Raw genomic sequence first — 14,728 nt, 5'->3', positions numbered from 1 at the left:
TTCTATTTTTAAATGAAATATATTTGTCATGCAAAAGTAGCAGTCAGTGAAGTGGTCCTTAGATTCATGTCAAACCATTGGTACAGCAAATGGCATGGCTCGTCGTTTCCCCTTCAATGATTCAGTTAGAGTTATTAAGCACGATATGCCAATAATATTAGGTATCCAGATTTTATCTCGATCCCCGAATGTACAATCAAAATAAAATTTGTAAGCTGTTTTTGTCAATTCAGAAACAGTCTTTCTTTGAGATTTAGGTGTAAATTTACCTCAGACATAACAAAAATTGTCTGAATGATTTGAACCACCCACAAACTTTTGCAGAAGCCATGTTGTAGCAAATAAAAATGAGAAAAATCACTTTTGTATTATAAAAAATTGATTAAAATACAGCAAAACACTAATAACTCTGTAAAACACAACACACAATAAAGATAAGTGAAGGTAGACTGAATAAGACTAAGTTCTGTAGTAGGCAACAACAGATGTCTGTAGGATGTCATCTTACAGACATGTTTGTATGTGTCTTCTTCTCATGATACATTGTATAAATTTATTTTTTCTTTATTAAGCAAGTATGCATATTTTTTAAAAGTAACAATACACAAACTATTCTTAATTATAACCAGTAGTTGATCAAAATGAGTTTATTATAAAAATATTTTACAAATTTATGATTTACATAAAACCTTTCTGTAGTAACACAATCTGAATAGCATATTTGCAGCACCCAAATTACAGTGAGAAAAGTTGTGTAACATGTTAGACACAAATTCTGCGCTGGCTAGTGTAATTAAATCAAATTAAATTTAAATATATAATAATATTCAAAATATTAGCTATACATTGAAGAGACTAAAATTTAAAAAAATTACGTTCTGTGATCCAATACTAACACTACAATACATCTTACAAAGGCCCATTCACTGTTAGGTAATGAAGCAAATGTTACGCTAAAGGATAGTAGAATGATTCGAATTGCGGCTGTCGATGCCCTTGCACCAAGCATCAAGAATGGTTGCACTGCCTGAAAATATATTAAACATAAAAAATTACAACAAAATAATTTATAATTCAGAAGCCACTACTGAAAATTATTTTTAGCATATATTTGTGTACACATTTAAAGGGATAAAGAAAAACAAGTTTTTAAAATTATTTTTTAATTTTTTTTAAAAATAATTTTTAATTTAATATTTTACTTTTTTTTTTTGTCTTCAGTCATTTGACTGGTTTGATGCAGCTCTCCAAAATTCCCTATCTAGTGCTAGTCATTTCATTTCGGTATACCCCTACATCCTACATCCCTAACAATTTGTTGTACATATTCCAAACGTGGCCTGCCTACACAATTTTTTCCTTCTACCTGTCCCTCCAATATTAAAGCGACTATTCCAGGATGCTTTAATATATGGCCTATAAGTCTGTCTCTTCTTTTAGCTATGTTTTTCCAAATGCTTCTTTCTTCATCTATTTGCCGGAACACCTCTTTATTTGTCACTTTATCCACCCATTTGATTTTTAACATTCTTCTATAGCACCACATTTTAAGCTTCTAATCTTTTCTTCTCAGATACTCCGATTGTCCAAGTTTTACTTCCATATAAAGCGACACTCCAAACGTATACTTTCAAAAATCTTTTCCTGACATTTAAATTAATTTTTGATGTAAACAAATTATATTTCTGACTGAAGGCTCGTTTAGCTTGTGCTATTCGGCATTTTATATCGCTCCTGCTTCGTCCATCTTTAGTAATTCTACTTCCCAAATAACAAAATTCTTCTACCTCCATAATCTTTGCTCCTCCTATTTTCACATTCAGTGGTCCAACTTTGTTATTTCTACTACATTTCATTACTTTTGTTTTGTTCTTGTTTATTTTCATGCGATAGTTCTTGCGTAGGACTTCATCTATGCCGTTCATTGTTTCTTCTAAATCCTTTTTACTCTCGGCTAGAATTACTATATCATCAGCAAATCGTAGCATCTTTATCTTCTCACCTTGTACTGTTACTCTGGATCTAAATTGTTCTTTAACAGCATTAACTGCTAGTTCTATGTAAAGATAAAAAAGTAACGGGGATAGGGAACATCCTTGTCGGACTCCCTTTCTTATTACAGCTTCTTTCTTATGTTCTTCAATTATTACTGTTGCTGTTAGGTTCCTGTACATGTTAGCAATTGTTCTTCTATCTCTGTATTTGACCCCTAATTTTTTTAAAATGCTGAACATTTTATTCCAGTCTACGTTATCGAATGCCTTTTCTAGGTCTATAAACGCCAAGTATGTTGGTTTGTTTTTCTTTAATCTTCCTTCTACTATTAATCTGAGGCTTAAAATTGCTTCTCTTGTCCCTATACTTTTCCTGAAACCAAATTGGTCTTCTCCTAACACTTCTTCCACTCTCCTCTTAATTCTTCTGTATAGAATTCTAGTTAAGATTTTTGATGCATGACTAGTTAAACTAATTGTTCTGTATTCTTCACATTTATCTGCCCCTGCTTTCTTTGCTATCATGACTATAACACTTTTTTTGAAGTCTGACGGAAATTCCCCTTTTTCATAAATATTACACACCAGTTTGTATAATCTATCAATCGCTTCCTCACCTGCACTGCGCAGTAATTCTACAGGTATTCCGTCTATTCCAGGAGCCTTTCTGCCATTTAAATCTTTTAATGCTCTCTTAAATTCAGATCTCATTATTGTTTCTCCCATTTCATCCTCCTCTTCTTCCCCTATAACACCATTTTCTAATTCATTTCCTCCGTATAACTCTTCAATATATTCCACCCATCTATCGACTTTACCTTTCGTATTATATATTAGTGTACCATCTTTGTTTAACACATTATTCGATTTTAATTTATGTACCCCAAAATTTTCCTTAACTTTCCTGTATGCTCCGTCTATTTTACCAATGTTCATTTCTCTTTCCACTTCTGAACACTTCTCTTTAATCCACTCTTCTTTCGCCAGTTTGCACTTCCTGTTTATAGCATTTCTTAATTGTCGATAGTTCCTTTTACTTTCTTCATCACTAGCATTCTTATATTTTCTACGTTCATCCATCAGCTGCAATATATCATCTGAAATCCAAGGTTTTCTACCAGTTCTCTTTATTCTGCCTAAGTTTGCTTCTGCTGATTTAAGAATTTCCTTTTAACATTCTCCCATTCTTCTTCTACATTTTCTACCTTATCTTTTTTACTCTGACTTCTTGCGATGTCCTCCTCAAAAAAACTTCTTTACCTCCTCTTCCTCAAGCTTCTCTAAATTCCACCGATTCATCTGACACCTTTTCTTCAGGTTTTTAAACCCCAATCTACAATTCATTATCACTAAATTATGGTCGCTATCAATGTCTGCTCCAGGGTAAGTTTTGCAGTCAACGAGTTGATTTATAAATCTTTGCTTAACCATGATATAATCTATCTGATACCTTGCAGTATCGCCAGCTTTTTCCAAGTGTATATTCTTCTATTATGATTTTTAAATTGGGTGTTGGCAATTACTAAATTATACTTCGTGCAAAACTCTATAAGTCAGTCCCCTCTTTCATTCCTTTTGCCCAGCCCGTATTCACCCACTATATTTCCTTCCTTGCCTTTTCCAATGCTTGCATTCCAACCTCCAACTATTATTAAATTTTCATCTCCTTTTACGTGTTTAATTGCTTCATCAATCTCTTCGTATACACACTCTACCTCATCATCATCATGGGCACTTGTAGGCATATAGACGTTAACAATCGTTGTCGGTTTAGGTTTTGATTTTATCCTTATTACAATGATTCTATCGCTATGCGTCTTGAAATACTCCACTCTCCTCCCTATCTTCTTGTTCATCATGAAACCTACTCCTGCCTGCCCATTATTTGACGCTGAATTAATTACTCTAAATTCCCCTGACCAAAAGTCGCCTTCCTCTTCCCACCGAACCTCACTAATTCCTACTATATCCACCTTCATCCCATTCATTTCCCTTTTTAAATTTTCTAGCCTACCAACCTTTTTTAAGCTTCTAACATTCCACGCTCCGACTCGCAGAATGTTATTTTTCAATCTTCTGGTGACCCCTTCCTTAGTAGTCCCCATCCGGAGATCCGAACGGGGGACTATTTTACCTCCGGAATATTTTACCAAGGAAGGCGCCTCCATTATTGTTATGTGAAAATGCAGAGAGCCACATTTTCTTGGGAAAAAAACAGCTGTAGTTTTCCATTGCTTTCAGCTGTGCAGTACTCACAGGAATGAGCGATGTTGATATGGCCGTTTAAGTCATTGTGACTCACGCCCCTAACAACTACTGAAAGAGCTGCTGCCCTCTTTCAGGAATCATTCCTTAGTCTGGCTCTCAACAGATACCTCTCTGATATGGTTGCACCTTTGGTCCAGCTACTCTGTATCACTGAGCACTCAAGCCCCCTCACCAACGGCAAGGTCTCATGATTCATAGAGGAGGATTTTACTTCAACAAAGTAATATTGTTTCCATAAAAGGAAATTTTTAAATTGTATTTTAAATAAATTGGTGTGAACGTTTTTCAAATGGTATGACAATTTATTAAAAATGACAAAAGAAACAGAATAAGGCCCTTTCTCATAAGCTGAAGTATTTCTTTTTTTTTAAGTGAGATGAGTGGGCATTGACTGCTATTATCATTTAACCCAAATGGAAATCTTTAGCATATGAAAAATGTCTTGCCTGGCATTTACAATAGTTGGAGATTCCAATCTCCAATTACTGTAAAATTTTCATCCTCTTTTATATGTTTAATTACTTCGTCAAGTTCTTCGTACACACATTCTATCTCATCATCGTCACCATCATGGGCAATTGTAGGCATGTAGACATTAACAGTCATTGTTGGCTTAGGTTTTGATTTTATCCTTATTACAATGATTCTATTGCTATGCATTTTCAAATACTTTACTTCTCTTCCCTAATTTCTTGTTTATTACAAAACCTACTCCTGCCTGCCTTTTATTTGAAGCTGAGTTATTAATTCTAAAATCACCTCACTAAAAGTTGTTTTCTTCTTCCCAGCGAACCTCAGTAATTCTTATTACATCTACATTTAACATATCCATTTCCCTCTTTAAGTTTTCTAACCTACCAACCTTTTTTAGACTTCAAACATTCCATGTTCTGACACGTAGAATGTTATTTTTTAATTTTCTGGTGACCTCTTTCTTAGTTGTCCCCAACTGGAGATTCAAACGGGGTACTAGTTTACCTCCAGAATATTTTACCAAGGAAGGCGCCTCCATCTTTGTTACATGAAAATGCAGAGAGCTACATTTTCTTGGAAGAAACAGCTGCAGTTTTCCATTGCTTTCAGCTGCGCAGTACTTAGAAGATTGAGTGATATTGATATGGCCATTTAAGTCTTCCTCACCTACACCATCAACAACTACTGAAAGAGCCACTGCCCTCTTTCAGGAATCATTCCTTAGTCTGGCTCTCAACAAATACCTCTCCAATATGGATGCACCTTTAGTCCAGCTACTCGGTATCACTGAGCACTCAAGCCCCCTCACCATTAGCAAGGTATCATGATTCATAGAGGGAGTCTGAGAATATATGAAGGCATAATAAATATTTTATAATGATGATAAGCTTAACATTTATTAAGGCACTTCATTTGCATCTAATATAAAGATATTTCAAGCTTCTAATATTCACAATGAAATGTAATATTGCACTAGTAAATCAAAACTTCACAGTCTCATTTTATAGTTTCTCTTTTAATACTGAGTGCCCTACCAAAATCACTTGCTATCCCTTTCTTAATTTTAGTAATGCTTTTAATAATATATTTGTAGAGTATGTGTAATTCATATTAGGTTCATTTATTTTCATATTTAGTTCAGCTATCTTCATTTACCTTAATATTATTATTTCATAGGTTTGTATTTTAAATAATTAATATAGATGTTAATCACATCTATTTTTTTATTTTATAAATAATTGTTAATTTTGTGATGCTGCTCTGATAAAGGTTTTTCATAGTCTTCCTTGCAAATTCAGGCAAATGCTGGGGCAATTCCTTTTATATCCAAGGAATAGCAAATCCATTCTTCTTAATGTGATCTATATAGTATTACTATGTACCAACCAAACTAAAAGATTTATTTTGTTTATTTATTAATATGTTTTTGCTTAGTAACATCATCTGTGACTTATACAATACTGACTAAAATAGTGAAAGACAATTCCTAAAGAAGTGTCTAGAAAACAAATAAATAAAAGAAAAAACATAAATTTCATTGATCACATTTTATTTTCGTTTTCAAAGATGATTTATTCTTCCAATGATTAAAGCCCCTTTAAATTCAATGGTTGTTTTGAACATGCTTGAATTTTCTTTGCTAGAGGCTTTGTCCTTTTGATCTAGAATTTTTTTGGGATTATTTCACTTAGAATCATTATTTTAACAATAATGATGTGTGTAAAATTTGCAGCAGTTTCAACTTAGAACAATGATTTATAACCTGTAATTCACAAATCCCAGCAGGCTGGCATACTCTTCAAGGAAGCTTTGAAGGCTTGTAAACATATGGTTATAACTCAGAATAGAGGATTTGCTATTAAGCCTGACGTAACGAGATTTATAAATGTACCACTATGATTTAAAAAAAAATGTAATAGCAAATACTGTAAATGTAAAAAACTTTTAAAAAATGTACACTGTGATTTTTAATGTACCACTAGCTTACTCATTAGTTGAAATTAAAAGTAATTTAGGCCATCACTGACTCTTCAGTCTTAGTATTACTACTTTAGTTTTTATGGCTTTATTCAGATAAAACAATTCATATTTAGTAAAAGAGTGTGCAGTAATTAATTTTTCATTTCCTAAAATCTGAAAACCCCAGATGAGCAACTTTAAATGTCTGATGCACTTAAGGATTTAAACCATTTTTGTAAAACAAACAATCTTTAACAATATACTGAATCAGTTTATTCAATTTTCTGTTTTAAAAACTCAGATCACAACACTTTCAATTGCTATTGCAGCCATCTTCAGTGAATGGTGCTAGTGTTTCTCATTCCAGTGTCAACAGATACCAGCAGTTATTGAGTTACAAGAAATGTAGTTAGAATCTGGTATATAATTAATTGTTAAATTTGAATTGATTTGTTCATTTAGTGTATGGTGTCAAGGATGTCTGTATATTTAATGACATTTCAGTTTGTTTAGATGTGGTCCTTTTCTGTGTATTGAAGAATATCAAGGTTTTTATTAATGTAGGTGCATTTGTTATTTGCATATATGATAGGGGTGGAAAATGTTGATTGTTTGCTATTGAACTTTTTGAAGTGTTTATTATATCTTTGAAATTATATTTCATTTTTCATACAGAACCTCATGCAGTTGAAGGAGTAAAATTCATGCATTTCAGGCATATTATGGTTATCTGGTGAATATGTTTTTTTTGTAATTGTTTGTTTTTCTTTTTAAAGCTACATCTTATAATTTTTTTAATTTTTGAACAATTTTTGTAAGTCTTTGTTCGTGAATATTATTATAATGTAGTTTTTATTCTACTTATTCTCTTAGAGTTAATTAACAGCAAGCTCTTTGGACCGAAGATGGATGCTGCACTTTCAAATTACATATTGATCATATTAGAAAGACTACCCTCCAAAGGATTTTTTTAAGTTTATTATCTCAAAAAGGTCCTTTGCTCCAAATTTTGGAGATTAACCTCTGTGTATTTGAAAATGAGTTGTTTATATTTTCAATAATTTTAGTGTTAATCACATTTCTCCATACCATTCAAAAAGTTTATTCCATGTACATGTGAGTCATGAGTGTGCTATTACATCCATTTTTATGCATTAGGTATTTTATGGTTTGAATTCTATTAAATGATGGTGGCATGCATATGTTGATAATTCATACATCTAAGACCAGATAGTCTATATGAAATTCAATTCTTTTTTAAGGTCGAGTAAGTTTGGTCATCATTGGTTTCCTGCATATTTTGGAAGTGTGCTTTTGTTAGTTGCTTTCTGCGACTAGTGTCAAGAAAATTAATTTGTTTATTGTTCGGCTATATAGTTTAATTTATGGTGTATTTGATTTATGGGAGTTAAAAATTGTTCAGTAAATTTGTGTTGCTTTTGTGAGTTAAGTACTACATGTGTTTAGCAGATATTAAGTTTAAGTTATTGTGGATTACATTCATGTGCTTATTATGTCTGTGAAACTCTATCCTAGTTACCTTACGTAAAAATTTGTATAGTTACACCAAGTCAGTTTGTATAATTATCCTGGGCCGTTGTGGTTGCTTGTTGAATGTGTTTCATGTGTAATTCTGATTTGGTTTTTTTAATTGAAAACCTATTTTTTAATTTTGTGGGTTTTATTTTCAGAATCTTTATTTTTATTTGTTAATCTGATAAATCATCCATTTTTATTTTACTTTATTTTGAGTAGGAATGTGTGGTTAAATATATTTTGTTAGGGCTGTTAAATGTTTTATGACATGCACTTTTTCCTTGTGATCTTTTGGTAACACGAGTAAACCGGGTAACTTATAAATTGTAATACTAAAAGCCAGTGGTGGCTCATATATAGGCACTGTAGAACTGTAGCATCTCCTATTTCCACTTGATATTAGCGATAAAATTTAATATAATGAGTCCTTTTTTCTTTAATTCTTTCTTTATACTTGTACAATATATAATCCTTAAGCTTAATGTCAGTAGCCATCCCCCAGTTTATGAAAAAGATACAAAAATCTTTGTATGGAACTGTGCGCTTCACAGTTCCAGCAGCGTGGTTTTTGGTTGTTGTGCACATGTGCGCATAGGAAGCTGCATGCAAGGCTGTGAGGGAGAGAGAGGACTGTTACACTCGCAGTGCCGACCCTGGCGGGCTGGTTGAAGGTGGTTTTGTTTTTACTCTGTGTGTGTATGGAACGTTCCTTTTTCTAGTTTAGTGGGTGGAAGGAATATGAAGGTGGATTAGCTGTTTTTTCAGTAGTGATCAGAAGATGGCAGAAAGCAAGGGTTCTCTGATTGGGTCCAAATCAGTCCAAAAACACACTAGAAAGGCAAAAGAAAAGCTAATTAGTAAAAAATAATTATGTATTTGTTTCTGTGTACATAGAAATTTAAATTAAACACCACTGGACTATAGTGTTTTGAAGCGGACATTTTATTAAATTGTTATCTAATAATACTAAAAATATTATCTTTATTGACATTTTATTATTTATTTGGTTAAAGCAAATATGGTTTTTAAGCACAATGTGTTTAAAAACCGTGTACCATATTCTTGAATGTGATAAAGGGTAGAATTAGATTATTATCCTGCTTCCAGCTATTATATTTGATTCATTTTATTTTTTTGGTTCTTTTATTTTACAGAAAACTTTAACTATGGCCTTGAAAAGCCCCAAAAAAAATTTTCTGGAGCAGCAGTTCTACTTACTTTGGCTGTGACCTGCCACTGCTAAAAACTAAGTTCATATGAGGTGTGAATATTAATAAACTAAAATTAAAAGCTGTGCATGAACCAAACAAGCATATAATAAATTCTTTTTTACATCAACACAAATTGTAACAATCAAGAACATTACTTTGAAATGATACAGAATAAAGTTTAACAATCTAAAATTTCTGTAAGGAAAACAAAACAGTTATGCTGCATTTTGACAGATTAGTAGTTTTCAATCGCTTCATTCATAATAGTCTGTAGTGAAAATTAAAAAAATTAATTAATTCTTTATTGATAAATCAAACCAAATTTATTATAATATAACATTTTTAATCTTACGTCTTACATCACACTATTTTCAGTCAATAAGTCAATGAAAATGACCACAAAAATGAGTGAAAGTGTTATAATGTGAAAGTTTAAAAGCAAAATTAAAATAAATTCATTACACTATGTAGTTAAAAATTACTAGTTTTCTATAAATCATACTTCTTCAAAAGTGGTTCATTACTGTGAAATAGACAGAAAGAAACGAAGAAAAACTACACTAAAGTTAACTGATAAGAACTAAATTAATATATTTTCTCTTTAAATAAAAATAAGAATGAATTGACATCGTATCAAAACTCATTTCGGCAGCCTTTTTCTACTGCTTTGTGAGATCATAACAGTGACTGATTACATTGTTTATCGCATCTCTTTATGAGTACTTATGTAATAATGAAACAATTAAAAGAATATCATACAATTATAGTAGAATTAGTGCTACAGAATGTATCAGTCTGGCAACTTTTATGCAAATTAACTCAGTAACTAAATACCATATCGGGCAAAGCGGAAACCCACTCCACTCACAGATTCCAAAAACACATATGCACTACACACATTCAAAATAGAAATATACAAATTACAAATTTATTAAGACGATTTACTGTTCACAGAATTTGGTAACAAACATTGTGAACATAATCACAAATAAAAAATGGCCATTTTGTTTATGTCAAAATTTTTATTATGTAAATTAAATTTCAATAAGAAGGATCAATCAGGGTTAGAGAAATAAAAGAAAACATAATTATTTGTTCTAGTATAAATTTATTTTTAATCATGTAATCTCAAAAATCTCTTGATTTCCTCAATCTTTTTTTATATTTTCATTAATAATATCCAAAAATTTACAACAAAATTCTACTAAAACTCTGTATGTTCCAATGCGCAACCTGTTAAAATCCTTATCTGAAAAAAAGAAAAGTTATTATAAATTGATTAATTCTTTCTTTCAGTATTCTTGCATAAATAATCAACTGATTTTTCACAGATTTGAGTAAATTGCAGTAAACTGACATACATCAAACGGATCAAAAAAACAATGCAATGAAATAATGATTTCATTATGATGAATCTTTTCTTTTTTAATCAGACTTATGCAAAATGTGAAGACAGAATTTTCTAAGTTAAAAACTATTAAAAATACTTAGTTTAAGCTACAAAAAAAGTTAGAAAAAACAATGTAAAAGTTTTTAGTTCTTATAAATAAAACTGCTTCTGCAAAGCAAATTTGCAAAAGTGCTCTGAAGTGAACTAGCCATATTGTAACCTCCAATATGGGTCTAGCTGATGGTTTTATATTATGTTGGATGCTTTCATAACCAACATAATTTTAGGGATGGAAAGGTGTCACTAAATTTCTAAATAACCAATGTATTATTAAATTGTTATCTGTATTGCATTTCATATTTCATCATTAACTTTAATATTAGAAATTCATATGAGTTTAATATGTCAGTTCATCAATTCTCCTTTTTTTACAAATTACTAATTTATTTAAAATTTTAAAGTTATTTTAATCATATTTTTAAATATATGTTTTACATTTTTATATAGAAAAATTACCAAATTATACAATTTTATAAATAACATACCTAATTTTATTAATGACAATAATAAATTACTACTAAATTCTCAAGTCTTAATTTTCTTAACAGTTACTGATTCAAGTGAGAATTCTTTTCTCTCATAAAAGTTTTCAATTTTTAAACACAAAAAACAATGTCTTGAATAGTAAAACATCATTAACACAATCATAAATATTTTTTAAACAGAATAATGTGTTATAAACCTACCAGAAGGAATGACATTGCCTTTAATAACCACAGACTGTTGTGTTAATGATGCTATTATTCTTTTCATGATTTCTATGGTATCCTCTGCTCTAAGTGGATTCAAATGAGCCAAAAATCTAAATAAATATTCAACAGTATATTGAGTTATCTGAAAACAATAAAAATAGGATCCATATATTTTTAATTCATGTAATTAAAAATTCATTTCATTATCTCTATTTCTACTTTATCCTTCCCAAAATATCATAATGGCATTTTTAAATCTTAAAAGGTCAGACATAACAAGCATAAACACATTTTTCTGATGATTTCTAATCTGTGATTATTCTATATTTATGTGATGTACCTCTATCTATATGATATATCTGTGATTAATTCTCTTTGTCATACTAATATCTTTGATATAAGAATTTGGTGACATCATTGGCCAATACTTCTGATTATTACAATCAGCCTCAGATAGTGTACTTCTAGGTGGCATTAGCGTTGTACATTCCAAGTAGAAATAATCCAGAAGGATGTAGTTAATGTGACTAACACACCACAAAGTATTATATGAAAAATAATCTGTTTCCACACACTTTTGGTAGAGTATTAATCGGCATTTTGTTGTTCCATCACAATTAACTGCCATTTTTGGCTTATGAATTGCGCACTTAAAGATGATTCAGAAAAAGAAAAATGCCTTAAAATATGGGCTAGATTAAAGGATAAACAAAAACTTGCAAGTTAAGTTTGGGATGTAGAATATTAAATCAATTGTCAGAATGGAGATATAGCCAGCCAAAGTATGAATTCTCAAAGAAATATACATTGAGAGTTATGATGCAAAGAAAGGAAGCCTAGAAATAAAACCAGTGAGTTCTGGGCAAAGTCCTAGTGTGACATACAAACAAGTATAAAACTGGATAATGCCAAAGGGGGAAGTTGTAATAAAATGAAAAGCATATGTGGAGATAGAAATACATATAATAGCTTACCAATTGCCTGAGATAAAAGCAGGCAAATTTAGAGGAAGCTGTTTATATTCTTAAATGTCAATTTAAACAGATCTCCATAGTATTGTGATGTTTATTAAAACATTATTTATAATTTTAGGAATATTTATGGTCAAAATGGACCAAAATTATTTTATGTTTCTAATATTTTTATGTTTTAATTCCTGAATACTTTTAAATAATTAAAATTTTGAATTGAATTTTATAGTAATTTTTCATGTAAAAATTTGGAGTATCACAAAATCATAATCTATAAACTGCTAGAAAATGACCTTAAATAATAATTAGGAAGAATTCTCCATTTTACTTTACGAAAATGTCATTTTCATTGCCCCAGCACCAATCATTTAATGAGAAAAAATATTGTTCTGTCAAATCATTTACCTTGAATGTAGATTTGTGGAACATTTACAAATATAAAATAGATGTTACAAGTTTGGGTAGTATATATTAGAGGAATGTTGTGTATTGTAAAAAGGAAGGTTGGATTCATTCTTAACTAAATTTCATATTTAGTTCAGTTTCACTTTACTTCTTTTTTCCTAAAAAGTTATAATTATTTACTCCATTTAATTCCTTCTTCCCAGTTATTAAAAAAGTAAAACCACGTTCTAAGGGACGTAATATAGTAGAACATAAATAAGCTTATAAAACTGAACTGACTTCAATGAGAGAACACACACATATATATATATACATTACTAACAAGTTCAAACTTCCTGAGACAATCCTGAGGTCTGGTGTAATTCAAAACTATGACTGTCAAATGATCAGTATTTAAAATAGGTGTTTTTAGCTGTTCCATCCAGTCAAATAATAATCCTGTAAGAACAACCAAATTTGATTCATTTTCAAGTGTTTTCCATGAAGATTGCCTATTGAGATCTGACTGATATTGCCTAATTTGTTTTTTAATATTTTCACTGACTGTTTCATGGTCTATTATAATTGCATCAATTACATCATCAACTGTATATATCTGAAAAACAAAAATGAAATTACACATAAATATACTACTATAATCAGGTTACAATTACAAGTATATGTATTTCTCTATTTCAACCTGAAGATAACATAACACCTTTAAACTCTCAGGGAGCAGCATTCTGATAATTGAAAGGCAAAATGGGATGTAAGTACCACAGGACAAAGCTGGTTCCCACAGATGTGTGAAGCTTAAAAATGTTTGGTGAAGCAGTTGGGATTTATTAGTGGCTAATCATTATCATAGCAGTCAATGCCACTTTAAAAAAAAATTGTAAGGTGAACATTTGAAAATTTTATTTGTAGTTTTTGTAGTAAAGTTTACACAAATAGTGATCTTTTACACCCATTTTTTCATAAGGTAATCTGTAAGCCAACCTTGCGTCTGAGAGATTTCATGAGATTAAAGCTGGTGACTCTTTATAACATCAATGTTCTACAGGACATCAGCAGCTGTGATGTTGATAAAAAATCATTCTTACATTTACTTATCAAACCGGATGTTATTTAATTTTATTATTCATATGTAAGCCAATGTAATTTCATGACTAATGCTTTAAAAATATTATTAGCAAAGAATTTATTATAATATTAGATAATACAATTAACAAATGCATGAAACTCTAACAGATGGCTAAGCTTTAATTATCATTTAATCAGTGATAAGTTTGCTGTCTTTTATGTTTGTTAACTGACACAATAAAAACCATAATTACTATAAATATTTTAATTCATTATCACCCTTTGGTATTTTTAATTGGCCACATCCATAATTTTAGGTCATAAATTTGACATTTATTCATTGTCGTATATTTATTATCTTTATAAAGTATAAAGCTGTTATAAAGCATTTTCTATAAACCCAATTTCTGAACTCATGTGTAATCTTTCAGTTTATTATTTATTTCAAAATGAAAGATATTTCTAAATATTAAAATGATTCTGATGTTATATTAAAATATTATATGATAATGTCACTCATCCATACTCAAAAAAACCATAAAATTTTACTACATGCTTGATTTATTGTTCCTCATTAAATTTTTAAAATATCACCTTAAAATGAAATTAATTGTAGTTACACAAAATAATAAACACAGATCATTTAACTGTATTTATATGTAAAAATTTGAACATATATTATTCCGTTTATGCTTGATAGCCTTGA

At 30.4% G+C, this 14,728-nt stretch overlaps 1 protein-coding gene across 1 annotated transcript in view; it reads right to left on the bottom strand.

Annotated features, from left to right (window-relative positions):
- Window positions 1-10,530: 10,530 nt before the first annotated feature.
- The window catches only part of LOC142324243 (uncharacterized), a 54,670-nt gene continuing 50,472 nt past the window's right edge, over window positions 10,531-14,728 (bottom strand). Inside the window, exons 10-12 of the mRNA XM_075365101.1 lie at window positions 13,283-13,555; window positions 11,579-11,726; window positions 10,531-10,691 (exon numbers count right to left, since the gene is read on the bottom strand). Coding sequence (XP_075221216.1) covers window positions 10,591-10,691; window positions 11,579-11,726; window positions 13,283-13,555 — 522 coding nt within the window. The 3' untranslated portion in view covers window positions 10,531-10,590. The remainder of the gene's footprint in view (window positions 10,692-11,578; window positions 11,727-13,282; window positions 13,556-14,728) is intronic.

This window comes from Lycorma delicatula, chromosome 4, assembly GCF_047948215.1.
Source record: "Lycorma delicatula isolate Av1 chromosome 4, ASM4794821v1, whole genome shotgun sequence".
In the NCBI taxonomy this organism is placed as follows: domain Eukaryota; kingdom Metazoa; phylum Arthropoda; class Insecta; order Hemiptera; family Fulgoridae; genus Lycorma; species Lycorma delicatula.
This window is presented reverse-complemented; position numbering and strand designations above follow the sequence as displayed.